This window comes from Pithys albifrons, chromosome 13 (genome assembly GCF_047495875.1).
Source record: "Pithys albifrons albifrons isolate INPA30051 chromosome 13, PitAlb_v1, whole genome shotgun sequence".
Classification (NCBI taxonomy): Eukaryota; Metazoa; Chordata; class Aves; order Passeriformes; family Thamnophilidae; genus Pithys; species Pithys albifrons.
This window is the reverse complement of record NC_092470.1, coordinates 14364762-14392644: the sequence shown is the minus strand read 5'-3', so window position 1 is coordinate 14392644 and position 27883 is coordinate 14364762. Positions and strand designations below refer to the sequence as shown.

The following is a 27883-nucleotide window of genomic DNA, read 5'->3' as shown; positions in this document are numbered from 1 at the left end:
AGAAGGGGATGTGCAGCCTCTGGGGCTGGGGCAGTAACAAGGAGATGAAAAAAATGACCTTTGGTGATGCCATTAAATCATCCTTTATACTAAACATAAATTATCAACACAGTTTTAAAAAAATAATTTTCTGTTTCATTTCAAGGCTGGGGAGAGCGGAAGGGACAAAGCTGGGCAGGAAAGAAGGGAGGGTCTGGGAGGGTAAATACCTCAGCACTTTAACAGGTCCCTTGACCTCACTGCAAATCCTTAATGTAAAAAAAAATCTTCCTGCAAGTCTGACTAACACTGTATCAGTTGTCCCCTTCCAGGGTAGCAGCGTGCTTGATGCACATGATGTGGCAGGTAGGGGAGAAGCAGGGACCCTACCTTGGTCAATACTCAGATCAGAGTTCCTTATTTTCTGAGCTGAAGCCAATGGAGGTGGAGTGGGCAGGTGGAGATCAGGGCCTCTTTGCTCTCACAAGGTTGTCCTTTAAGGGGCAACCTGGCTTGTTCCCAGCAGGGGAAAATAGTGAATTTTGATTTGGAGGAGACTGAAGGATGGAAAAGGTTAAGAACTGTATATTCAGTTGCAAAATGGCAAATAGGATTCAAAAGATACAAAAGAAACCCCAAACTAAGAAAACGTGGATTGGTGCATAATGTAAAAAGAAGTCTGCCAAAAAAAAATCAATTCAGCAAACATCACCAGAGGATTTGTTTTCTGCTCATCCAGACTTTCCATGATATTAACTGAGATTAAAATAAGCTGTTTAAAATAATAGTAACAACAAAAATGTCATCAAAATATCTTTCCTCTGAGGTGTAGCCCCATCCTCCTCTCAGCACCAGCTTGCCTACCACAGTGAGCTGTGGAACAGCACCTTCTGGGGGCCAAGTCTGCCTCAGGTGTTGAAGGGCAGTTCAGCTGGGAGGAGGAGTAGTTTCCTGAAAATTAAGTCTACCATTGCAGATTTCTTCATGAGGCAGGAGTGCCAGCACAGGAAATCAGAGTGATTTTTTGCTAATGCCATCACACATACAAGCCACTGGTGGACAATACTGCTTCATCACACATCTTGAAGAAATTACCAGAGGTAAGTGCACAGTTTTTGTATCCTCAGTCTTCACCTCAAAAAACTTTGCCTCCTTGCCTGAACCAGAAGAGTCAGAGGGAGCTGAAAAGCTCATGGAAAACTAAATATTGTTGATCGTTAGCCTGCCCAAAAATACTTTGTTTCTATTGAAATAGCTTATGTAAAAAAGCACTTCATTAAAACAAGATGGAGGATGGGGAGGTAATTTAGTATAGTTATTTATTAATTTTTGTTCTGCTTTAAGCCTATCTATGCAAAGCTCTCATGCAAAAAATTGCCTTTCAGTTTAGCTGAAAATGTAATGGACACTTCAGGGGGAAAAAGAGGAAAAAGAAAAGGGGAAAAAAAGCCTCCCTTCACACAAGAAATTGGCTGGTTGTGGAGGCAAAGCAGTGGGAGTTAGGGGAACTAAATTTCCCCTGCTTGTACTGTAACCAGAACTGTCAGAGACCAAAATGAATATGGTTAAAATTATGGTATTTGTAGGGTTTGAAGTAGAGAATGAGGGCCTAGGAGAAGCCCAGCAGGGCTGAAGGTTTGGAGAAACCTTTAGGACTCATTTAGATGAGCACACCTCATTGTTTAGTGACTCCTTCCTCATGTACATAGTTCTTCCCCAACCAGGGCTGTCCTCTGCTTCAACACAGATCACATCTGACTTTCACTATCTCCATGATCGCTGACCCTTCACTGGGAATCAAGTCCTTGTCCATTTCCTTCCTCTTCCTGAGTCCCATTAGGCTTCTTTGCTCCCTCCTCTTAGCACCATTTTTCTCCAAGCCCCTTATTAAATCATCTTTTCCACCCCCTGAATGCTTATCCTTTCTGACTTCTAGGTGGCCCCAAGTATCAAAAGTCTGTCCTTAATTACTTATTTTCAGTATTGTTACTTACAACTTTTGAGGTCTTCTGTCTCAGGCACTTCCCAGTCCTCACTCTGAGTGCCCATCCACATGTCCCATCGTACTGCCAGTCACAGCTGGGGAGTATGTGGGAGGTGGGATACAGAGGAAACTGCTTCTAGAAAATAGCATATGTTGAGTGGGGAGAATAGCCCAACTTTCTGGCCCACTTTTCTGGCTGTTCTTTCTCACACTAAGTTTTTCAGGGATATAATGAGCATGCATGCTCCTGCCCAGCAGCTTCTCACCACAATGAATAAGTCCAGGAGATTTCAACCCTAATTTGAGGATTTATCTTCCTTAATATGATCCAAGAAAACATGTGGGATGAAATCCCAAGTACTCAGGTGGAGCAAAGTGAGTATTGTAATACCTGACTAATTTGCTATGTGACATATGACTGCTTCTCCATTTGGAGCCTTGTCTATTGATGCCCGCTCTTCCCTGCATGGCTTTTCATTTTTGCCTGACTCTTCAAGACCAGGTTGTAGCAACCTGGTCAGATGGAATGTGTCCATGGCAGGAGGTCAGAACTAGGTGATCTTCAAACCCAAACTGTTCTATGATTCTGACAACTCTCCACTGTACAGTGATGTGGCTTTTTTTTGTGACTTGATGTGAAAACAACTTTCAGAGGCCAGAGTGTCATTTGTATGTCCCTGACTTGTAATTTTTCAAGAGATTTGTCTGTTTACCCTTTACCAACAGTAAATGTAATTGATGGCCAAAGCTGAATCACGTGATGCTTCCAATAACATAAGTACTCAGGACTATAAGTACAGTGTCTCTCTATTTGTCAACTGTCCCAAAGCATGAGAAGATAGGAACCTTTCTCAGTCCAAATTTGAGATGGAGCCTTCATAGGTGGAACAACAGTGCAGGAAGAACTGGGGCAGAGAATTTAATTATGAAGGAAAAATGGCTCTCTCATGCATTGGAATGATTGTTTTCTGTTTTAAACTATCCCTCCTCCATTGCTTGAAAACAAGATACCAGATAATGACTTCACACTATAAAAAAGGATGGGAGAAAATAACAAAGGGTGAGACAGCAGTGCCCTGACCAGAGTGGGTGTGATTCCTTCAAAAGTGGAATTCTTTCTTCAAAAGCAGAGTTTCTTCTTCTAAAGCGGAGTTCCTTCTTTTAAAGGGGGGGTTCCTTCTCCGGCGGCCATTGTAGCGCCGGGTCTGGAGCAGCGTGGAAGATGCCGCTGTCCTCGGTGCTGATCCGCAGGGACGCGCCACCCGACGCCTGTCTGTCCGCTAAAATCTCCATCTCACCAAAAGATTCTTGGGGACTGAACTGTTTAAGTCTCATCGTGAACACTACTTTCACCAAATAGGACATGTATTAAATAAATAAATAAATAAACAAGCAAACAAACAAATAAATGAAAAGAAAGGACACACCAGGCACTTCCTACTGAAGGTGCTGGGCTATAAAGTCATTGATCATCCAGCAGGATCTGATCTCTCTCATTCTCTCCAAAATCTGCCTGTTAATTTCAGTTTTCAGCAAGGCCATGAGCCAGGATTTGTTGTGTATTAGCAGGAGAAGGGGAAAAAGGAAATTAAAAGTGAGAGGAGGTTTGTAGGATACAGAGCTGCTCTTGTCCTGATGGCCAGTGTTCTTGGTTGCCAGGGTGAATACTTTCATTCTTCTCTCAGGTACAGCAGTGGAATTTCTTGTTTTATAAATGAACCACTGTCTTTTCTGATGTAATATTTGTTGCTTTTTTTTCTCGTAGCATTTCCTTTCTCTCTCCTGCCGTTCTGTTCCTACCATCACAGTGACCTTCAGTGCCCCTCAGTATCTACAGCCTTTACTGATTTCAAAGTTGTCGGTGTACAACACCTTCAAGGTTTAGCCTCATTTTGCAAAAGAAGGTTTAGTTACACAGGAGCAACAATTCAGTCTCTTGCTGATTTCTATTGTTTCAATCTAACTACATAAGAATGACGCTGGACTTGAACAGGTCACAGCCGGAATAAATCCCAAACATTTCTCCAGCAATCAGAACAACCTGCTGAGAGCTGAGTAACAGCTGAATTCTTGGTGAGAGAAATTATAGACATAAAACCAAAATCAAATATACTACTTGTACTCAATCACCAACTCAAGGCATATTTATAGGTACTGCTGTACGGCATCTTAAATATCAGAGTTTAAAAAGAACCTCTCCTGTCATGAAAAATAGTTTTTCTGTTCTCTAACTTTCACTATCTTTGTCCCTGGTAAAAAAAGTGACAGAAAGACACCAAATTACACACCCATTCAGCCCCTGTCATCACTTCTTTGGCCTGTTTGAACAGCTCTGAAAGAGATCTGTGAAGATAGAGATCTAAATGTCATCTGAAAGTCACTGTTCAGAACTGGGCTAGGAAGAAGAGACTTGAGCAGGAATCTGCTCATGAAAAGCTTAGGATTTCTTTCTGTATGAAGCTGACAAGGGCCTACTATGTGAACAGATGACTTTGCAGTCTAGGTCCTAGTTGAATCCCTTCCTTAGAATGCTCCACTGTACTGTTCTCCCTCTGCACCCAAGTCTTGATGTCACTGGAGCAAAAAGCTGAAAAGAAATTTTACCACTGATGAAAATTCCCTCCATGAGGGAGATATTTCCACCTTATTTTTTCACTTCTACTTCCAAGAAGACAAAATACTTGAGAATTTTTTAGCTTTTAAGAGGGAAAATATTCTTTCAAAAAGTTCACAGGAACATGGAAAAATGAATCTTCATTCATTACAGAGAGGTGAGGCAGAGAGCATACAGCCACCAAGGCCTGTGCTCTTAATGGTCTGTGAGAAAAAGCACTGAGCAGCTAATAGTATTTGTCTTGGGAACTTAGTCAGACCTTGGGTGGGAACCAAGCTAAATCAGCAAACTCACTGTAGGTTCAGGATCAGAATGTGCTAAAACTCCTCTATCACATGCCTGAGACTCTAGTGCTGTGTAATTTCTGTGGCATAGACATCTAGGAACCTCTGTGGATAGCAGATGGCTGCTGAACAGGGAAAGCAGATGACAGACTCTGGGCAGTGCAGAACCAGAAGACCTGAAATCCTGATTACAAAAGTCAGTTCTTGAGGTTAAATCAAACCAGCCAGCTGAGTAGGAGGGAGTCACACAGCATTACACAAAGCCAAGACACTACCAGACATGGGAGGGCTCTTGTAAAAAGCTCCACCTCCCTTCCTCTGCCCAATGCACATACACACACAGTGCCACATACAGCAAAAAATATCAAGGTTATGTGTTTCCTGAAATATGATTGTCTGAATAAATATGCTTACAGAGAACTCTTTGTAAAGCAATAGCAGAATGAGTAACAGTGCATCGCTACCAAGGGAAATAAAAAGAAAAGTAACCCAACTGCAATTCAGCCAGAATCATTCCAAACCCCAAAGGTTGGCCTCTTTTTTTCTTTTCTTTAATGTGTCTGACATTTTATGGCATCAATAATGCAAACAAAGAGGAAATCATATTTGCAGAACCCTAATGCACGGATGTCTAAAGTGAAATACAATACTGATTACTTTTTAAATGAAGCAACCAGGTTTTGATGTGCTGTGGTGGTTAAATTGGTCCATCAAATTTCTTCCAAAGCAAATTCCACTCCAAAGCAAGAGCTTGACCTTTTCTATAACCTTGGGTAGCCTTTTGAGCTGTATTATGATTGGGGGTAATAAATGTTAGTTTGAAGGATTCTTCCTTTTGGGTCAGGTTGCAGAAAGGCCGCAACTCCTTCTGAAGATGAAGGGGAATTACAGATATGTCCTCTCTTCACAGGCTGTCCAAAGCCTTTGGCATATAACGATAAGCCTGCTATGAAGAGCTGTGGGTCAGAGGATGGGTGGGCTCTGAAAGAGATTTCTAGAAGTCCTATTGAGATACTGCCCTTAGGGTTAGTGGCTGATCTGTTAAGTACGTGATAGACTGTCTATTGTCTAGAACCTCCTCCAGATGACTGCAAAGCAATGACAGTATGAAAATAAGTAAGTGAATAGGTGTGACAGAAACACCTAACCTTCCTCTTCCATTTTTTAGCTTGATGCTAGTGGTTTTTCAACAAAGTGTATCTCAGAGACGCATCTTAAGAATGACAGACAGAATTTTCTCTATTCACACAAAAGTGAAGTTGTGCTCCCAGCTTGCAAATTTCACTGCTCCACCTACTCTTACAGCAAAAGACAAAAAGACTTGAGGTCTGGCCTATGCTTCCAATTTGTCAGCAGGAGCTTTCAGTTTAGGAGCCATGGCACATTTTCAGCAATGTCCTCTGACTTGCACTGAGTTAATTGTATGAACTTCTTTAATTCATTCAGTTTTGGTTTGGTAGACAGTGTTGATAGTGTGTCTGTGGGCTCGTGGATAGGATTGAATACCACTGTCTCACATCAGCTGAGAGTTTGTCTGCCATTTAATCCTAGATCACATCTGATCAGAGAATTGTGTGTAGGGATTGTACATCTTGGAGATAATCAGTGCAAGCAGCTAATTGTGACTGGTTAACTAGTGCCTTTTAATTAGGACTGTTTTGCTGGGTGGATACTTCAAAGGAGCTGTTTGTCACTGCCAAAAATTTTAGCCTTGTGATGTAAACATCTATGGGGAATTAAAAAACATATAGGCTGGAGCTACTGTCATTTTAGCATGGTAGAAAATCAGTTTCAGCAGAACTGGCCTGGATGAGGTTAGAGTCACACTTTGCTGGGGTCAAATATGATAGCAGCTGCTTCCCAACCCTTCCTCCTGTGCAGAAGGGTGGGGCACTGTGGGCTTCAGCTGGGATTTACAGGAGATACCCCACATGCATTACAATGAGCTTTGCTGTAAAATTCACTGCACAGAGGTTAATCTAGATGTCAACACTGCCTGACAGCAGTGAAATTACTCCAGGGCAGTGCTCCTTCTGAAGTCTTAATATAACAGTCAATTCCATCCTGCCTGCAGGAAATGAAAGTTTTCTGCTTTGTGTGCGGAATCATCCGGCGCCAATTTTCTCACTGTTTGAAGTCCAAACTGTTTGTGGTCTTGGGATTCACCTCACATTAAGACTTTCACTTCATTTAAAAACTCTACTAGTCAAGTCCTGAGAACTGCAAGGACAGGAGCTGTGCAGTGAGAAAAAGAAGAGGGCATGGAGGGAGAAATCTTATCTCACCTACCACATCAAAATAAAACAGCTTCACCAGCTCTCTGTGGTCTGTAAAGGGAGTGAATGCAGAAACTCAGATATCTGAGTAACAAGCAGCAAAGACTGGGAGGCTGGAAGCCAGCAGAGAGCAAGAGAAAGCTTGCAAGAAGACATTTGGACCTCCCATAGCTATGATTTTCTTTAGAGGTATTTCAGTCCTTCCCTGCTGGGACCTTGTCCTAAGCAGCCAGTGGTTTAGCAGTTAAACTCCCCCTCAGAACAACTGTTCTGGTTTTCAGCTGTGGGATCAGTCACATGTGCTGGGCAGCAGATCAGTTCCTATGGAGGACTCCTGGCAGTGTGAGGAAGTGATGCTTAGATTTGTTGTGCCTCCTTTCCCCTTGGAGAGATGCTAAAATTGTGGGACTAGTAAAAGGAAGGAGAAACCAATGGTCATTCCATTAGTCTGAAAAGGGATGTCAGATTGGGTCTGTGAGAAACTGAAACCATTGAGCTGCAACCAACCTACCAGCTCACTTAACCCTTGAAGAAAGCTGAAATATTTTGTCCTTCCTTCTCTTTGATCTTTTATCTCTTTCCTCAGTTCAGTTTTTCAAAGTTTCAAGCAATAGGACTCTGATCGCTTCTCTCAGGGAGCCGTTTCATGGCTCAGTGGTGTATTGGAAAGGAATAAGAGACACAGGAGAGATGGAATGCTCCTGCATTCCTCTCAGAGCAGTGACTGACATCTCTGCCTGTATCATTGATGACACTGCCAGCCAGAACAGATGTTTTGAAAACACCTGTTTTCTCAGGCTTGAAACTCAATATCCCTACTTGCAAGGAGAGTGGCAAAGAGGAAAGAATTTTTAGGACTTAGCAGCTTCTTAAACATAAAATGGGTACTGATGTACAGACACATTGGTGGAGGAGTGGAGAAGATAGCTTAGAGTTAAGTCTGTCCACTCCTGAAAAGCAGTTATGAGAGGGAAAATTTCTTTTTCTCTTTTTGTACTCATCTAGAGACAGTAGTGTTATGACAAGACTCCATGACCCCACCATCCATCAGAAAGCCACTGCATATGAATGGAGAACAAGCTTTTTGGGTTGTGGCCAGGCATGCCTGTGCCTGTCAGTCCCATAGCAAAGGAGCTCTGTTGATACCCAGACCCTTGCAGCTATTAGAGGAGCCACCATATCATGGTATCACAAACAGGATCTCATTTATTCCCCTTGCTTATCATCATCACTGACTTACAACCAGAGAACACTTAGAGCTGTAAAAAATATTGGGTATGAGACATGGGTGTAGTGGTTCAGCTGATTCCTGGCCAGATCAGGAAAGGATATAGAAACTCCCTAGGGAGGGAGAAAATGAGAAAGATTTAAAAAAACCTCTTAAAAAGTGGGGACCCACCTCTGCATTTTTTAACCTGTATACTGAACTCAAGGAAACCTATACATTTGAGTTCTGGGAAATAAGAGCCTTTCACATGAAAGGAAATAGCTCATATAGTATTACATTTCTGCCTGTGCCCCTGAAAAAGCATAACTTTTCAGATCTCCTTTTAGTTGCATTTTCTTATAGGGGAAAAAAACCCCCAAACTAACAAAACAAAAAACCAAAACCAAAACACAGAAAAGCACAATTCTGCCTGCATAAGTGGTCCCTTGATTTTATTGGTTTCTGCCTCCTTTTTAAACCAGTATTTTCCCAGTGCTACAGCTAACTTTTCCTGGAGTTCCAGTACATAGCTATTTTCATTTGGTTTTGCTTGTACCCACTGTGCTACTTAAAATTCTACACCACACTCCCCAAATCTGTCTCGATTTCCCAACCTGAGATACTCCCTTGCCTTCTAAAACCCGCCTTTCCTTTTCCTTGGCTCTTTTATTTCCCCACATATTTTCTCACCTAGTTCCACCCACTCCTGGGGACAAGCAAACAGCACAAAGCTAATGATGTCTCCCAAGCAAGCAGCCTGTCTAAAGGCATTCCAGAGTTTTCACATTTTTCCAAGCAGCACAGTTCCCAGAGTCACCTCTCTGCAATTCAAAACCCTGCAGATCGAAGTCAGGCAGCTTGGACTTTTTCACTACCAAAATAAATGCATTGAGGGACATTTAAAAAGACCAGATGGGCAAGCTTTGCAGGAGACAGGATGGAATTTCAGTTTGACAGATCATTGCATGTCTCTCCTTTACTACATTTCAGCTTTTGTCTTGCAACCTGACAGACTGGGGTGGAGGGAAAAATAACAGCTGGAGAAGACAGGACAGGACACTGATGAGACCCTGGGTCTGGAGCCACATCTACTGCCCATAATTTGCAGCTCTGTAACAAAATTTCTATCTATACTAGGCACCAAAATAGCACCTTCACCTCCAAGAAAGCATCATTTCAATGACACCCTTGGGTGACTGATTTGGTGCATACAGTTTTAATTTTTAGGGAGCAGGGTGCAGCTGGGACAAAAAAGATTCCATTGCCCCTTCTCAGCTGTGTTCAGACTGGTGTTCCTTCTAATTCTCTTTCACAAGCCCCTTGAGAAAACTGAAAATAGAAGTGGCTGGGTGGTGGGAACATCTGCCTAGACATGCTGGAAATTAGGCCTGGCTTGTCCCAGAGGTGGATGAGACTTGTGGATGTTCCCAAGCAGCAGGAATAGCTCTATGCTCTTACTAGAGGCAAGGCATTGGGAAGTATATCTCCAAGAAACAGAGAAGCATGAACTCATTTCTTTTTCACTCTAAACACTCAGATACTCATATTCTGTGAGAGTTTCTCCCAAAGTCTGCTCTTCTTCCTCCCCTCACAAGCAGTGTGGCCACTCCAGAGCCCATATTCCTACACGGCAGATCAGCATCACCCATGTTGATGGGCAGCTCCACTTCTGGTCCAGGAAAGGTGCTTCTGGAAATGAGGTCTCGGGGTATTCACCAAGAATGCAGCAAAGCTGCTTTCCCCCTTCCCCTCCAAAACTGTCTTGCCAAAAAGTGGTGCAGCAATTTCCATCATGTCTTTTAACACAAAACAATGTCCTCCTTCCCCCTAACAAAACTCCATTCAGAACTGACAGGCCAAGGCGCCTAGAGCAGCAACATCCAGAACAGAGCAGATGTCACACCATGGAACTGCAGCTTATCCAGCTTTTCTGACAAATTGTTCACAATTAACTTTGACAAAAGGACCTTTTTCCAAGGCAGTTACTGCACATGGTGGAGCTGACATTAAAGCAGTCAGACCATTGGCCTTGGCCTAGGCAACTTCACATCTTCTGGAGACCCTTAAACTTCCCCCATAGGCCACCTATTCCTAAACATGCAGCACCAAGGCTTGGTGTCACGGTCAGCTCCTGAGCTCACCTCGCTGTTGTGACTGTACACAGAGGTGGTGAAAGGGCCAAGGTGGTGGTGCTGGGGAGGCGGGAAAAGAGGAAAGTAGGAAGGGAGGATGTAGCCTCTGTAAAGAATGGTGGCAAGGGAAACTCATCCACTGGGAACAGAGTGTCCATAGGTGATTTGATAGTGTAAAAGCCTGTGACATTGGCCAAAAAAGAAGTGAGAGCAAGGCAGCAAGTGTGACAAGTGTACAAAATTTTGTTCTTGCAAGATCTGACACAGTGCCTGGGAGCCACAAGAGCAAGAATCCACTTGGGATAAAAGACAGGCAGCCCCAGGAAAGGGTTTTCTTTTGGAGATATTGGGCAATTAACAGCCATTGCTTGTTCCCCCTCTGTGCAGGATCTCCAGTTCTTTTAGCCAAAGCAGTCTGCACACAAAGGGAGCCACGTCAGGGCAGACAAAATTTCAACCCATCTTTTTCACTTTCAAAGCTCAACCTGAGAAGGTAGATGAGGAAAACTGCACATCCTTTCCCAAAGGAGCAAGATCCTGCTATGGAGGGGTGGCATGATACACTGTACCTGTGTGTGGACTCCAAGTGCCAGTCCACATCCTTGTCCATGATCGTTGGTGTCCATGCTGTGGAACAGCTGGTGCCTGTTCAGTGGCAGTCTATCCAGCCTCCATTGGCACAGGTCTGTCCCTCAAGCCCACATCTCTCTAACACATAGAGGAAGGTTATGTCCGTACTCCTATGTGGTTACTGGCACCCATCACCTCTCACCCCAGTGCTCATTACACAAACATAGAATAAATCCTTGACCACTACTGCCACCACAATCCTCCTTGTAGCAGTGTCCCCTGCCTCTATCTGAAAACATAAGACAGGTCATCCCAGGGCGATGGGTGAGAGGTATAGATAATCAGAAAACATGGGGGATGAGGAGAGGATGGAAAATCTTCCCTTTCATTGCAAGCCATAAGCAGAGTAACCTATCTCCCCTTGCATGCTGGCCCCTCCCCTCTGGCTGTGGGGAAGGATCCCAAGGCAAGATCCCTTCTCTGTCTTCTCTTCCCCATCTGCATTCCCTTCAAGGCAACTCCCACATCCGAGAAGGCTATTTTTGTGCCAGCAGTTGTTGCCTTCTCAGCATTGCCTTGACAATGCTTGTGCCACCCTGCCTCCTGAGAGCAGCTGCCAAGATGAGGTTGCCCCTCATCCTTCATTCGCCACATGATAAAAAGACCCAGAAAGGTTTTATATTCTCAGCCCCATCTGGACAGGCAGGATTCAGCATTTGACTCAGTATTTCCCCAGGTCAGGATTATTTCCCACTCCAGGGAAATGGGCTGTGGGGAGGATGCTGCTGGCTCTCCCTTGCTGTCCCACCATCCCCTCTTGCTGCCTTACAGGCCTTTCTCCTCATTGAGATGCAAGGCTGGCCGCTGTGGCCATCCGCTGAGCCGTCTGCTCCTGAAGGCACCTTCCCCTCCTTTCCCCCTCCTCCCGGGGCTGCCTGTGGAGCTATTCTTCAGCCTCTGCATTTCACAGCAGCTCAAACGCAGATGCATCAATCCTTTCAGGGGATGGGGACGTGAGGAGAATGGCAAGGGAGCTGCAGGCAGGTGCTGGTAGGTTCCCAGCCATCTCGCAAGCCTTGTCCCCCTCCCTGTCCCCGCTGGCTTGTGCCTGAGGTTTGGACTGAGGCATGGGGCAGGAACGGGGAAGGGAAGAGGATGAGGAAGAGCACTGGGATATGCTGACCCTATAGAGATGCCCAACTGGGTTGCAGGCATGTTCCCAGCTGTCTGAACCCTGTAGCCTTTTCCCCATGAGGGTAGCAGGGATCCAACCCTGCTAACTAAAGGCTTACACCAGGGACCGATTTGGCCCATGTACAGACAGCTGAGGGAGGGAGAACAACCCCATAGTCACTGGCAACCATGATGGGTGGGGAAGAGTGGGGTTGTTCCTCCCAAAGGAACCACCTGCACTGGATGCCCTGGGTAAACAGCACTCCTGTCTCACACACTGAAATGGATTGGGGATGATTCAGGCCCAGGTCTCCAGGACCCTCCCTCGACTCCCACACGCAGCCGCTTTGGTCCCGCTGCTTTCCCAGCAGGGGGAGCTGCCAGCAAGGGGCAGAGGGCGGTCTGGGCCAGGCCAGCTTGCAGTCTGTGGGAGAGCAGCTGGTTCCCAGTGTGTGTTTTACCCGTAGGTGCCACAATCCTTTGACTGTGTGTTTGAAAGCCTTGAGTCTATACATTTAAGAATCAGCAAATTAGAAAAATTGTCCTGAAATGTTGGAGGGAAGAAAAAGGCAGGAAGGCAGAGAGGGATGGGAAGGGATTGAGAGGACGGGAGGGAAGAGGTTGGTAAAAGAGAGTTCATCCAGAGGCTCTGCCCTGGCTTTGTGCCCATCACCTGCGGGCTGGAAAGGAGGGAGGGAGGCAAGGACGAAAAGGTAGGACTGATTTCACACATTCAGTGCATATCATACAACCAGGGCAAGACTTTCTTCCTGGGGCTCATACCCAGGATGGCACTGCTGCCATAGCCAGTATAGAGCCTTGCCCAGCAGCCCGAACCATACTCACAGCAGGGTTACAATTCACTGCTTCATTGCTCGGGGGCAAGAACCTTCTCCTTTCTTCCTCCTTTTTTTTTTTAATTATATATATTTTTAAGTAATTTTTGTCCCATTTTTGTTTCTTTTTTTGTTTGTTTTTTTAAAGTCTTACAGTTTTCTGTAACAGCAGCTTCTTTCTGTATTGGTGTGGAAGTTATATATAGAGAGATATCTATAAATATATATAAGCCAAACTGCCTTACAGGTTGTTGTTGTCTGGAATTTCTGTTGCTTTGCTTTTTGTTTTGCTTTTTTTTTTTTTTTCAGTGTTGTATGTGTAGCAGGCACTTGAGTTTATATGAAGATGTTTGCTTGGGAGCTGAGGGACAAAGGACTTGGGAGGGGGAGAGGGAAGGAAGGATGGAAGGAAAGATCAGGGACTTCCAACAAGTGGCCACTGCTAGCCAAGGATGTCCAGGTAGATTGGTGTGGCCTTGCCCAGAGCATGAAGGATCTTGTAGATTTCCTTGATGTTGAGCCGTTGCTGAGGTTCTCTCTGCCAGCAGCCCAACATGATGTCATACACCTCCTTGGGGCAGACTCTAGGCCTTTCCAAAACTCGGCCTTGGGTAATGCACTCAATTACCTAAAAGAAAGAAAGAAAATAGACACTGAACACCAGCTGGGCAGTTTCTGGAGGATGTCTTGCCCCAGCTACTGCTTGGCTGATGTGATACCATTTAGAGAATGGGAGCACTGAGAAGCCAAGACCCTCAATGCTCACCTGTTTGCATGTTGTTAATGATAACTGTACAATGTAAAGCTTGCCTCCAGCTGGAGTTTTTCAGAGCCAAAAAACCTTCCCCATTTAACATCTACCCATGTCAATGCAGTCTCCAAACAGGAGTTCACAAGAAAATGAAATGGAGTTTTAATTTATGATGTTAGTTTTTCCTGCTAAATGAAGAAGGAAAAAGGTTCTTAAAATCCCCAGAAGTAAAGTAATATTTTGCGCAGCTGAAATTATACTTTTCTTGTCTGAAAACCAAGAGTCATTTCCATTGCAAAGCCCAGGACAGTTTTACAGAGCATCTTTTCCTACATACTTCTCCAAGGGCAGCTTTGCCTCATTTTGCCATAGAAAAGTAACTAAAACAATGGAATTTCATGTCAAATCACATCTGTGATGGTGAAAAAATTTTGCAGTGCTATCTCTCTGGTTCTGGTCAGGTCAGTGCTGCTGATGAGAAAAATGTGAGCTCTTGGATAACATTAAAGTCTCATCAAAAGGATGCTGTTGGAAAGGACTCCCCCTAAGTATGTAGGCTTTTTTTGTTTACAGGATGCATGCAGAGGCAAGGGATCATTTGTCAGAGAGCTGCTATTACCATCTGGCCTCCTTGGTTGGGGTTGATGAGTCCCAGCATTGCAGCGTGTAAGTGACCTGCCACACTCTGCAGATAAACGCCAGTCCCAAGGAGTGTGTTGAGGGAACCCACCCAGCAAGAGGTGTTTGGAATTTATCATTTATGAATAGTAATAGTCCCTCCATAGAGCACAAGGGATATTTATCTCTTTGCTGTTTGCATATAAATACAGAGGGGAGAGATTAAGACCTGCTGAAAGCAAGCATCGAGGAAGACACAGCATGCAGAGAAGCCTGCATTGCCATAAAGCTGCTGGCTGCTGACTTGTGGGAGAAGGTGAGTTATGGTTTCTGACAGGACATCCTGGGTGTACACAGGAGCCCTGAGGTGGGCTCTTCCTCTCCTGGCAAAGGAAGGGCATAGACAGAAGTTAATGGACTAGCTGAGTGGTGCCCTGCCTCATTCTTCTGCTCAGATAGGGTCTCTTCCAGGCTTGAAAACAAAGTTGAAAATGTTTTGGGGATATGAGGCCATGCAGATGGCACAGGAAGGAGAGGGAATCCCAGCCTTGCTAATGCCGACACCCAGCAGTGGCAATGCTAGGCCAGCCTCATGCTTGCTCATGGTCCAGTCCTGGCAGTCAGGAGCTTGGCACAGGCTCAATAATCTGCCCTCCATGGGGCTCTGCTGCTGTGACTGGGCTGCCACAGAGACTTGCTCTGATGCCGTGCCACCCAGGAGCTGGTGGAGGTGACAGTCCTCTGCAGCCATGCAGGCTCTGCCCATGTCTCCACAAATTGTGAGAAACAAGCCAGATGAGAACTAATGTGGCTCCCTCCCACTAGGATACTGTGGTTTGGGGTGGGAATCCTCAGCAATCAGAAAGAAGTGGATAAAGCAATAGGAACAGGAGGAATGAGATTTTATCCCAGGAATTGTAGCACACCAATACAGCTGCATCTGTGCAGATTTTCACCCTCAAAATTAAGGGTGGTTATTCTCAGTCCTACTGCCCTGCAGAGGAAACTGAGGCAGAAGGTACAGATATAGAGGAGCTGCCACATTCCAGCATGCCTATCACCAATGTATGAGCTACATGTACTCATTTGTGTGTGTTTGTATTTACCCTCACAGGGAAATGCAAGAGCAGCTTATTAAATAGCGTGACAAATAACTTCTGTCACTGTCGATTCCATTGTTTGTGTCTCTAAAATGTTTGCGTGTGCTACTTTGGGATATACAGTCAGGCCCCATTGAGCACACGAATGGGCAAGTATTAGAGCTGTAAAGCTACACCTTGGATTTGCCATCTCTGGAACTCACTTAATTAAGGGATCTGTATCCAGAAAGCAGAAAATGCACACTTCTCATTACAAAAGGTGAAACTTCTGAAATCCATTAGATACTCAGTAGGATAAAAATGTGCAAGGTTCCCACACACTGCTATGTCAATGCATCTTTTTTCTCTTCTATAATACCCCCTGCTATTCTGAGCAAAAATCTTCCAATGCATTTCTGCTGATGTGCCTCAAACCTCAGTGCTGACACCCTGCTAATCCCAGCCAGCCTTCCCTCAATGCTTTTACAGTGCATTCCTATACTAGTGGACTGCAACTTTTGCTAGTCAAAGAAATAACAAGGACAAACCAGCTCCTAAAGTTCCATTCTCAGTGAACTGAGGCAAACCATGAAACAGATATCCTGATGATGAAAAGCCCCACACAAATGTGTCATGCAATATAACAGGCTTAAAACAATTTCTCACAAACTGCAAACTGCAGTAAGAGCCTCAGCTACAAAAGATGAAAGTTGAAGAAATTCCGGGCATGACAGTAATTTAGATCTTGGCAGTAATCTGGGTGTCCCCAGTTCTGGTAGCACCCCAAGAGTTTATCAGATATGACAGAGATATGTCAGCAACACAGCAGGGACAGGCTGAGGGTGAGCAGTACATGGTTTTTGCAGAGCCCTTTGATTCCTGCACGCCTCAGTTTCCCCTGAGCTCTTAAAATGAGATAATGACACTTATCCTATGGCTTCATCATGGGAGTGCCAAGGAGGGGACCATCCATGTACAAAATGCTTTGCAAACAACCTGGAAAGAAGAGATGGCAACAAGTACAGTTTTCAGCACTGTTGTACCTCTGTGTTTGAAAGCTGGAACCAGGGCTGCTTTCCATATGTGAAGATCTCCCAGAGGATTACCCCGAAGCTCCAAACGTCACTCTCTGTTGTGAACTTCCTGTACATGATGCTCTCTGGAGGCATCCAGCGGATAGGCAGCATGGTGTGTCCTCCAACCTGGATGTGGGCAAATGCACAAAGAAATCTGAGTGGTGGGAGTCCTGAAGAAGGGGTCAGCCCTGACATGAGGTTGAAAAACTCAGGACCTGAGCTGTTCCAAAAAGCTGGACTAGCTACTGCCTCCCCAGTCACTCATGGGTTTACCCACCAATCCCACCTGGTTAATGCGATAGATAGGGAGTGAATTGTATCAAGATAAATGACATGCTCTCTGCCCAAAATGGGCTTGTAAAGAAATCAAATACAAAATGCCAAGAACATACTTTAGCCCCTACAGTTTGGTGAATCTGGGCACAAAGCAAGAAACAGTGTTGAGCAAAGCATTGCAGGACCTCAGTGCTCTGAGGCACCCACCCGAACTACAGAGTGGGGTCTGCCCCTCTTCAGAAAGGTTCTCAAAAAGCCATGCACAGACATCTGTGCATCACCTTATTGCATGAAAGGTTGTGTGATCATAAAACTGTGCTGCAGGCCTTTTCAAAGAGTGCTTTGAATATGTAAATGACTGCAGGACCACACTGCAAAAAGGCAGTCTGTTGGTAAAGAAAAGGCTCTCATGGGCAGGGATATGCCCAGCATTTATTGGATGAGGGAAATCCAGCTCCTTTGGAGAGTTTGGAAATGGAAGAGCCCATGGGTGTACAAAAGTGGGGTATTGTCAAACCAAGGAAAGGCACTTTCTCAGGTAAGGTTCAACCCTTCTCTAGGGCACATGAATCCAGCAAGCATACTGGAGGCTTGCAAGACACATGCAAACAGTTTCTAAAGTAGACGGATCTACCTGCAGATTCACTAGAGATTTCTAAACAAGTGTCTCTGAGCAGGACAAGTTTTTCTCTGTGCTGTCCTTCTCTTCAGAAGCTCCATCTGTCAGGAAACAGCTAATTGCTACGACCGGCCAGTGTTGGAAGCAGCAGGCCTGCAGGTCTCCAGCACTCATTTCAGCTGAGTTTAAAGTGTCCACAGTTTTGGTGGTGATGAGGAAAAGTGCTTTTGTGGCACTGCTTGGAAGACTGCTTGTCTCATTATGGACACCAACAAAGCAAGTGCTAATAACTGAATCAAACAGGCAGAAATCTGTCTGGTCCTATGAAGGATAAGGGGAGAAGCTATCTGCTGTCTGGGATTCCAGCATATGTGTGGCTATTCAAAATAATGAGATTGTTGTGCTCGCTCAGATGAAAATATTTCTTGTACAAACAAGAACTCGCCTGTGAGCTGTGGGTTTTTCCACAGGTTTCTTTGACTGATTAAAGTAGAACTAGCATGGGGAAGAGTCAGTACAGAGACATTGCAGTGCTTGGAAGCAAGAGGGAGGCGTGTTGGAATAGGGTGTGAAAGTAGCAGGATGTTCAGCTGGCTTTCTGCATGGAGGGGTTCAGAATTCTCTGGGGTTTGATAGAATTTAGGCTTAGGTTTGCAATGTTGTACTCAGAGAGCTGGAGACCAGCCCTTTTTGTTACTCTGAAACAGACCCTTCCTCAAAAAAGAAGAAGGAGTTTTAAAAGTCTCAGGAAGATCTTTCTTCCTAGGTGTAGATGCATGAAGATAAAAAGCTCATTGCAACTCTACACCTCCTGTTTAGAGATGGCTGGGCTGGCATGTTCTCAGCTTGCTGCTCTGAACTCCCAAGAATGTTCTGCCGTAATGGAAATGGAAATATGCGTTTCTTTGTTTGTTCCTTTGAAAGCCTGGCTGCAATTTTAGCTCTTTCCTGCATTCCCAGCTTTTACAAGTTGCTTTCCCTTCTTGTGAAGGGCTCTGAGGAAACATTATCAGCAGAGCAGGACATACATCAAACTTGATTGTTGCAAAAACCGGTTTGTGCTAACGCTTATTTTATTCTTCTTTAAGTAGTGCTAACTCCTCAGTTTTCAGGCAATCTCAAAATGATTACTTATTGCAAAGCTCTCTACATTTGCAATATCCTGAATATTGCAGAAGCATTTGTGATTACAGGTAGTACAATGTAGTAAGAACAGTTAGCTCCTTTTTGAACAGGCCTTACAGCAGTTCACAATGTATGAAACGGATCCTCAACTTACACAGACTGTATTGCAGCAGTACTGCTCAAATGGGAGGCCTGATTGACACCACCTGAGAATCTGCCCTGAAAGCAGTGAAGAGAAATCACTAGTCCCATCTCAGTTCTAGTAAGCTAAAATAAAGTTGAGGTCTTTGGTCTGTTCTAGACACCTCCTGGTGAAGATCTGCCAATAAAGTGACATAGACAGTCAACAGTTTTCCCAAGGACATGACAACACAGCCTTGGCTTAACTTATATAGTGGAATCCAGGGACTATCAAAGCATTACTCTCTGTCATGTATGTCAAGACATAGATTTTACTAAAAATTAGTCTGATAATAATTAATAATCAAATTAATTTGGGGGAAAAAAATAAACCCCAAACAAGTAACACCCAGAAACATGTGGATCCCAACACACAGCCCAGATATGCTCAGTCATAAGGTGTTTCTTGCAGTGGTATCCTTTGCATCTCAAACAGGGTGCCACATTTTTGAGAGCAAATGTTAAGTCTTGCACTTACCAGCTATAAGCAGAACAGGCATCAATTAAACTCTACCATAAAACCACTCCAATGTCTAGCCTAGCACATAAGGCTGACTATTATGTTTTCAAGAATCGCCTTTGCCTATCCTTTACTGCTTCCCTTGCAAACTGATTAGGATTAAAGTTCCCATTTCACAGATGAGAAAGCAGATGCAGGAAAGCAGGGAAAGGCCCTGCTCTGAAGCTTTGTAGCAAGTGAATGCCAAGTCAAGTCTTCCTGGTCTGCAGTCAGCCATACCATTATTTGCTGATATAGCAAAATGATTCAGAGTTGAGCACAGAGGGATTGCAGTACTGGTGCCACAGGAAGCAGAGTGTGTCCAAGGTGACAGAAATCCTTTGCATAAAGTGTAATAGCTGTGAGCTGTGTCATGCCACTGTAGACTTGCACGTGATGCCCATAGCTACATACTTGTTTTACAGGACCAGCCATTGCCAGAAGCATAAAAACAAAATGATGCTATTAAATCAGGCTGCCAAAAAAGGATGCTCTTTTTCTTATTTTGCAAAGCCAGTTTACAAGGCATGTCCTTGGCTTTGGAAAGAATCATTATCGTGTCTTTAGGGAGAAGATGAAATTTTGTTTTGGTCAAACCTCTGCTTGCTCAGAGCTGGGCCAGGCAGGTTTCAGAAATTAGTGACCATGCAGGACTGGTGTTTGCTAGGAGAATGTTACTTCTGAGATTTCTCTAAAACAGCCATGTGATCTTCCCTCACCATCTTCATTTCTCTGCGATCCAGGGATGGGGAAGCCCATCATGTAGGCTTATCTTCTAAAGGTCCTTAAGGGTAAAATGTCCTGGAACAGTGGCATTCCAACATCTTCCCTGGAGACACTCCACAGCCTGGAAGAGGGCTTTGCTTGCAAGCAAATAAGACAAGTAAATCCTCTTCTGTTCCTCTCTTTAAATCCTATGATGCTGCCAAGCTTGCCCTTTCTCCTTGTTATTTTAATGCTTCATAGACCTGCAGACTGGCCTCTTTATCCCATTGCCATGGCTGTCTAGCTTTGCTTGACATTTTTAGCTCTCTAACTTTCTCTCCCTGTATCAACTCCCCATGCCCGCATTGACATGTTATTCCCACCACTTTGCTCTTTCTGTTTACAGTGCTATCCTGGCAATAAATAGAGCAATCAGTGCACATCCTCTGAGTGGCCAAAGTTTTCTTCTTCTCTCTCCATTTCCAGATCACAATATCACCTACTTGTTTCCATCCCTTTCTGATGGATGCTCCCAAGTGCATGACCTCGTCTACAGCCACATGTTTCTGATACTCCAGGGCATCTGGCCTCTGCTCTGAAGCCTCATTACATATCCAAGCCCACAGACTTGCAAGAGAGTCCGTCACTCCCTCTGAGCAGCTTATTGCTGTATTAGATATGAACCTCAGGGAGCTGAGGGAGGTTCATGAAAGGCCAACATTAATGGCCATTGGGGAGAGAGATAATTACTTAATGCTAGTACAGCACTTGAGGATGTAAAGCTATATAAGTGCTATGTACAAGTAGTATTATATAAGGCTTGAGGTTTGTCAGCTACCAAGGAAAGCTGGTGTCTGGGGGGAAAATTCTCCTTGTCCCAGCTTTCTGAATGACATCCAGCTGATTAAGAAGGGAAGAGATGAGACGCTATCCCCCATGAGTTTGACAGTACAGCAGCAGGTAGTAGAGCAGCAGTGTTCAGAAAAGACTGTGGAATATACCCACAGTTTGAGTCACTAACAGAGAGACAGAGGAAATCAAAACCAGAGTAGGGATGAAAAACCCTCATGAGAACTCAGGACTGGTGGAAATACAGATTCTAAAACATGAAAGTCAGCTTTTGGTAGGAAGACGTCTTCCCCCTCCCAGATCGCATACTAGCACCAGGGCCGTAGTCCAAAGCCGCACTTAGAGGGAAACTACTGAGCCATTCACTCCATGCCCACAGCTGAAGGTTCCTTCATTGATCTCAGCTAAGAATGTGATTTGGTCTCTGGCATACTCTTAGACTGTATTTTATTTTTTCTTTTTTTGTTCCATTTATTTCCCAATGTTGAAATAAAATTAAAAAAAGAAGTCAGTGCTTTTGTTTTTCTTGGTCATTTGACATTTGCGTTATGAGGTTATTTCATACCTTTCTTCCTGTTCCTGGCATGGAGGCTCTGCTCCTGATCCTGCCTCAGGAAGGTCACAGTAACCACTGTAGGTGTCTTAGTATGGAGAAATATTATTTGAGATTCCCATTTATGTGGAGGAAGCAGAGACATTTGATTTTGTACAGAAACATGTAGCAGTAGTAGAGACCTTGGCACTATTCCTCTCAGAAAAAATTCACTCAACACCCAATTCACTCAGCCTAGTGGTAAAACACACATTCTCTGATTGCCATCTCCATTTCTGCTGCTGTAGGTAGGGATGACCTGGGATCTTTAATTGCAGACCTGGCTGCCATCCCAGGCTGGGCTGCACCAGAACATATGTCCTTTAGACCTCAACACCAGGAACTGGGCGAGCCCTGGAAGATACTTAGCTCTGAGCCTCCCCACACCAGCCAGATATATGTTCCGATCAGGACATGCTGATTCCTGCTGTGGGCAGGATGTGCTGTAATTCAGCACTTCTGGACAGCCTTGTATGAATAAGAGCCACAGGTGGCTGGGTCACCCGAGAGGACACAAGGGCAAAAAAAATAGCAGTGAAAGCAAGAAGCAGGAAAAGCTCCTCTGTTTAGCTAAGCTGAGCTCTCAGAGAAGAATAAACAACAAATAAAACTGCTGTAGATCACGCTTTTGTGAGTCAATGTTTGTCAGTTCAGGTTGGGGCACAAGCAGGTGGCTTCTCAGGGGCAATGTAAAGGGCAGCACATGCTCACGTCTGGGGATCCAGGAGGAGACATGCCTTCCCTGAACTGAGAAATGTTTCCCTATCAGATGTTGACAGTGTTTTGCCTCAGTGAGTCCTGAGAGATTCCTGGGCACCTTTTGCAAAGCAGAGGGATCAACTCTGACATGCCAGACAGAGCTGAGCTTTGATGAACCTTAGCTGTCCCACACTTCATAGGTTAAACTTTCACCCTTCTAGGCTCTTAAGTAGCCAAGTAGTTTAGGCTGGGCATAGTTGAATTTAACTGAAAGTTGTGACTGGATGTGAATCTCAAGTGCTTTATGTGTAATTTCTTTTCAGCTTATTCAGAAAGAATAGTACTTGCTATATCTGAGACTGCACCATTGCCAGAATTACTCTGGCCTCCAAAACTCCCCAAGGTGTTCTCCTGACTGAAAGGCATCATGCATAATGGCCATACCAGTCCCAGGCTGATCCTCTACTAAGTGATTCAAAAGCCATCATATCCCTGTCCTTGCCTTCACCTCTTGTGCCTTTGTGGCTGCTGCTGTCATAGCCAGTGCTGAATGTGAGCTTTAACACAGTCAGCAAACAACAAAAAGTTTCCATCAAACTTTTCAGCTTACTTGACTGATTGTGTTCTCACCATGCTCCATGTTCTTGTCCCAGTTCTCAAAAAATTGGTGGCTATACCAACCATCTCCTGCAGTTCAGGCCCTGGCAATGCCACAGCATAAGGCTGGCTGCCTGTCTCTCTGCATGCCAGTGAGTGAAGACATCTCATAATAATTTTCAAGGGATTCTGGAGACTTACAGAATGCACAAAGCAACCTGGAGCTGCATCTCCTACTACCCTAGTGCTGTGCTGGGTGTCCCAGGCTTGCCCAAAGAAGGGGAGATGCTGATTTCCTGCTGCCAGAGGGGAGAGGATTTGATTTGCCCAGAGAGAGAATGGGCAAAGGAATCAAATGTCTCTGCCACGAGATGATGTAATGAGCCAGGCGTACTTGCTCAGGAGCAGGAAAGACTGACCGGGCAGGGTTAATGTGAAACTGAGAAAGGGGAGAGAGCTTCCTGCTGTTGGTAGGGCTGTTTGGCAAGCGACTGTTTGTTCCCCCTAGAAGCACATACTGTGTTTAAACATGACTCTAAAAATAAAGCATGCCACCGACATTGTTTTTCCTTACCTCATTTAGCAATCTAGTTACTTTCTTACCTGTAATTCTGAATCACGTTGAATCAACTGGTGTAATTTGCAAGCAGGGACAGCGGCCTTTCCCCCCTCCTACCTCTCATCTCTGCTCCACTGAGCTGTTTTAATCCCACGGTTTTCAGCATTCCTAATGAGCCATTAACAAGATGCCAATTACTTATGCAAATTAGGGGGCAGACGTGGAGGGGTGGCTGTAGCTAGAGGTAAATTCTGCTGTCTCAAAATGGTCTGAGATAAATCACCACTGCTATAAGAGCTACCTGTGCCCAAGAATCCTCTCAGGAATATTATCTACTGCCTAAAAATGGCAGAGGTAATGCAGAAGGTGGTTTAAAAAATGGAAACAGAGAAGCAATCAGACATATATTTTAAATTATATTTGTCAATAATCTGTTTGATGTGCACCTTACCACAATTCATCCTTCCCCTTGTCTTCCCAAAACTCAAAGCAGCCACACCCACTGCACGGAAGCAGCTGCAGAGGAACACCCAGCCTGCAGAGGAACACCCAGTTTCATATGTTCATCTGTGTAAAAGCTTCAGAAGCTGTGATGTCCAACACTAGGATATAAACTGTGAGAAACACCATCCATGCTTCTCCATTCACCTGGGGGCATGTGGGAGCAGAGCAGCACTAGTCTGCAAAGCACATAGTAAAGAGGTCAGCAAAACCACCACCAGCTCCTAGTAGGTCCTAAGCCCTTGTCCTAAAGGTTGCTGCTCGAGTTTTCCCAGGTGAAGGAGGGTGACTAGCTTCCTGATCCCCTGGGCACCTACTGAAAGCTTCTCGTGGCCCAAAAGGACAAGATTCCACAGTAGGATTTCAGAGGAGAAAAGTGGTAGTGCTGGGGAAGGATTCTCTGGTGGGTTTGCCCAATTGGCACTGGGCAGCTGTGCAGGGGATGCATGCAGATGGTGGCCTCTGCAGTCCTCTACATCACAGCCACAACATGGGCACGCACCAGGGCTGATCAAAGGCTGCCTTCCTTCTCATCACTGCCCACATAACAGCAGAGGCTGGGAATGCCACTAATGTATTCAAACTACAGCCTTCAGATAGCTTGTCAGGCACCTTACAGATTTACCAACTTGCCTCCACCAGGCTGGTGGAGACAAAACACACTGTTTTAGGACAGGTCTGCTCAGAAACTTGCAAAACCCATGAGACAACACAGCTCTGGGCTAGTTCCAGCTTCAAAGGAGATCTGCAGTTTGCAAAGACTGCCTGTGCCAACAGAAACTGTCCATGACTGATCTACATTATCATTTTGCTGGTAATACTACAAGAAGTGTTTAATAGCTCAAAAGCTAATCAGATAGAAGCTAAGTAAACCATCATGATGCAAGAAATGTGTCCATTAGGATTCTGTTCTTTTGGTGACGCAGAGAATGAAAATCAACTTAGTTTCTGGCTTTCAAAAGTAGGAAAAAAATTTGCCCAATAAATCTTAACCTAATGATAGAAAAGCAAAGTCTCAAAATGGCCTGAGAAATGCAGTTTAGGAAATAGGAGCAATAACTTGCATGTGTGATGTCTCCATGCTAAAATGCTTTCAGATGGGTATCTCATAATCTCCCTTTCCATTGTGCCTTTCTCTCTGTCCTGCCAGTGATTCCCCTCTGGGTAACAAACAACACCCTGTCTTCGACTGCAGGCAGAGCCATTCCTGACTGAGGACTACACAAGATTTAGATAAGGCTCCATTACTTAACTTCTGGATACTGGCTAATCAGTTCAACTGTCTCAGCATTAATCATAATAATATTCAAAATTCATTAGGCTAAATTGTTTGGAAATCTATTTCTTGTTAATGTCAGATTCACTGAGCATTGGTGTGGCAGCATACAGACAGAAAACTAATACAAGGCAGGGTATGTATCTCCCTGTGCAACAGTCCCTTTCTATGTGTAGCTGGACCACGATGTGGCAGCTCCTGCCTGGTTTGTCATTTGTGAATCTTTTTAAGAGCAGTGAAACACCCTGAGTACACCATGCTGCCTGTTTGTTGATCAAGGGACAACTACAGAAACATATAGCTGGATAAATAGCATATAGTTAATATACACAATATATACCATGGAGTTTTTAAGGGGGAATATTATATGTTCAGATTTGCACCCTCAAATTTTAATAGCTTTTGTATCTAAAACCTGAAGAAGCAACCCCTAGACTTCCGTGTGCAATCATAGTATGGAGACACAAAAATTGAAAGTATTTTAAAAATTAAAATCTGTTCCTTGCTTTCCTGAAAACTTACAGCACTTTGGATTAAAGGATGCGGCCTTAGTGCTTTACCAAGATGAAAATTTTTCAGGAATAAAATAGCTGGATCAGTCCTTCCAGACAGGTTCACATAGGCCAGTTGAGCATTGTTTCAAACAGTGCACTTCCTAATGGTCTGTTTGACCTCTTTAAGCATTTTGGGTGTTAGTGCCTTCCTTCAGGATTCTCATCCTCTAGTTGAATAGTGGTTTCTCAGCAGGGAAACATCAGAGAAATACAGATCAACATCAGAAGACACATAGGCTTTCTCTCCTAATGAAGGCAGTGCAGGCACAGATGGCACCTCAAACAAACACAATGCAAGCCCTGTTAAAATAAAGAGCTCATCATCAGAGACTGCAGTGTCACACCTACTAATGATGTGATTAAACTCATCAGAGTCGGTGGGAAAGCTGTGCCAGCTCTGGCACTGCTGAATGCAGAGTTGCATTTCATGGCAGAGGCAAATCCCAACCTGCACAACCCCTACCACCATAGTCAAACCACTGCAGATACACGTTGGAGATAATGATGCTCACGGCTGAACTTCCTCAGACCTAAACTAGGGGAAGTTGTCATGGACAAGTTCTGTTCTTTACATGATTGCCTCAAGCATCCCTGGCCAAAGCTGGTGTGACAAGCAGAGGAGAGGCTGCAGATAGTGACATCAGCCTGAGAGGGACAGGCACAGAAGACAGAGACAGCACCCATCTGATCACCACTACCATGAGGGAGCAGCAGCAGCACTGGGAACATGAAGAACTAAAACCACCAATAGCCAAAAACGGGGTAATGTGCAGATGAAGTTGGGGCTTGGCTGCAGGATTCTGCTGGAAAACATCTGAATTTGAAAATTTGAAGGAATCAAGCTTTGCATCCTCTTCTTTATTTTTTCAGCTGAGACTTTCTGTGCATTGAAGCTTCCTCCATTCTTTATCAAGTCTCCTGGATGCCCTTGAGTAGGACAGAGCTGCTGCAGTCCCATGCATTTTAACCACTGTGTTAAAATTCTTCCTCTCTATTTAGCCAGGAGCCTAAATAAATAAGCAAACCCACAAACACAGGAACCTGGTTCCCAAATGCCAGTAGAGCCCTCAAGCACTAAGATACCACTAGTTGCCTTCTGCTCCCTTTCCTGCAGCCAGACACTCCATCCCAGTGAGCCCCATTGAGACCATTGCACAAACCCAGCAGCTGGTAGGACACATCTGACTAGTTTTTCCCTAATATAGGACTGCTTCTAGATGGCCAGCTCTCTGAACTGGGCAAGTTTTCCTGGAGGAGTCTCTAGCCACGAGCTCTCCATTAGGGTTAGCCACAAGAGGAAGGACGGAAGGAGAAAGTGAGTCTATAAACCGCTAATGTTCTGCAGTGTCGGATAGAATGAATGACCCTGCAGACATATGCTGAGCAGACAGGACAGTCCTCAATTATGTCATTGCTGGAGCATTTACTTGCAAGGATAAATGTGACTACAATTGTGGGGCTTAAAGCCTTGGCTGCTTTCACTGCCTCTGGATAAGCCGCTCTAGTCCAGGAGCATTAGGTATGTGTGTGCAGCATGCACCGGCAATGACACGCATGCCTGCCTATGAAAACACTTTACAGCCCAAAGAGTAGAGCTGAAAAAAAACCCTATTAAATTTCATTCTTCCCTCTTTCCTTTGTAAGAGCAGGTCCTAAAGGATTTGCTAAGGTATTGATGGGTGCCAATCCACATATCCCAGTGAACAACCCATAGCCTCCCTCAGGAAATCACAAGCAAATCTTGCCTACATGATGGAAATTTCTTGCTTGCCACACTGATTTTCTCCATTCTCATCCTTTCCACATTATCCCTGTGCTAACTTCTATATACTTCTCTCAACATTTTCTAACCTTCAAGCACACTTTGTAAATATTTGCAATCAGGTAGCACATCTCCCCGCTCTGCTAATTCTTTAACTAAGTATTTACATACAGCTCTTTCTTTCCTCAGTAATCAATGGCTTCACACGGTCTTTCTTTCTGCCACACCTCTCCAGAAGCTGTTGACCTTATGGATGTTCTTTGTGGGGCTAAGTCAGGGACATGTGACTGTGTAATAGAAGAGTATTTAAAATAATGATTACTGTAAAGACACACACTTTGCTCTTTGACTTGGGTTCTTTACATGGAGGGCTTCAGAAAAAAGTATTTTTTTCCCTGGCACACTGAATGCCACATTTTCTAGGGAGATGCCACTCCACAAGAGACTGTGCTTTGTTCAAAGAGGACATGGTTTATACAAACAAAATGCAATGTGGCCTGGGACAGGCACA

The 27883-nt window shown here is 44.5% G+C and overlaps 1 protein-coding gene across 3 annotated transcripts in view; it reads right to left on the bottom strand.

Moving 5' to 3' along the window:
- Nucleotides 1-548: 548 nt before the first annotated feature.
- Nucleotides 549-27883, bottom strand: part of NTRK3 (neurotrophic receptor tyrosine kinase 3) — a 220555-nt gene continuing 193220 nt past the window's right edge. For all 3 annotated transcript variants that reach the window (XM_071568920.1, XM_071568921.1, XM_071568924.1), the window contains 2 exons: nucleotides 16547-16705; nucleotides 549-13683 (listed from right to left, as the gene is read on the bottom strand). In XM_071568920.1, the coding sequence (XP_071425021.1) occupies nucleotides 13498-13683; nucleotides 16547-16705 (345 nt within the window). In that variant the 3' untranslated portion in view covers nucleotides 549-13497. The remainder of the gene's footprint in view (nucleotides 13684-16546; nucleotides 16706-27883) is intronic.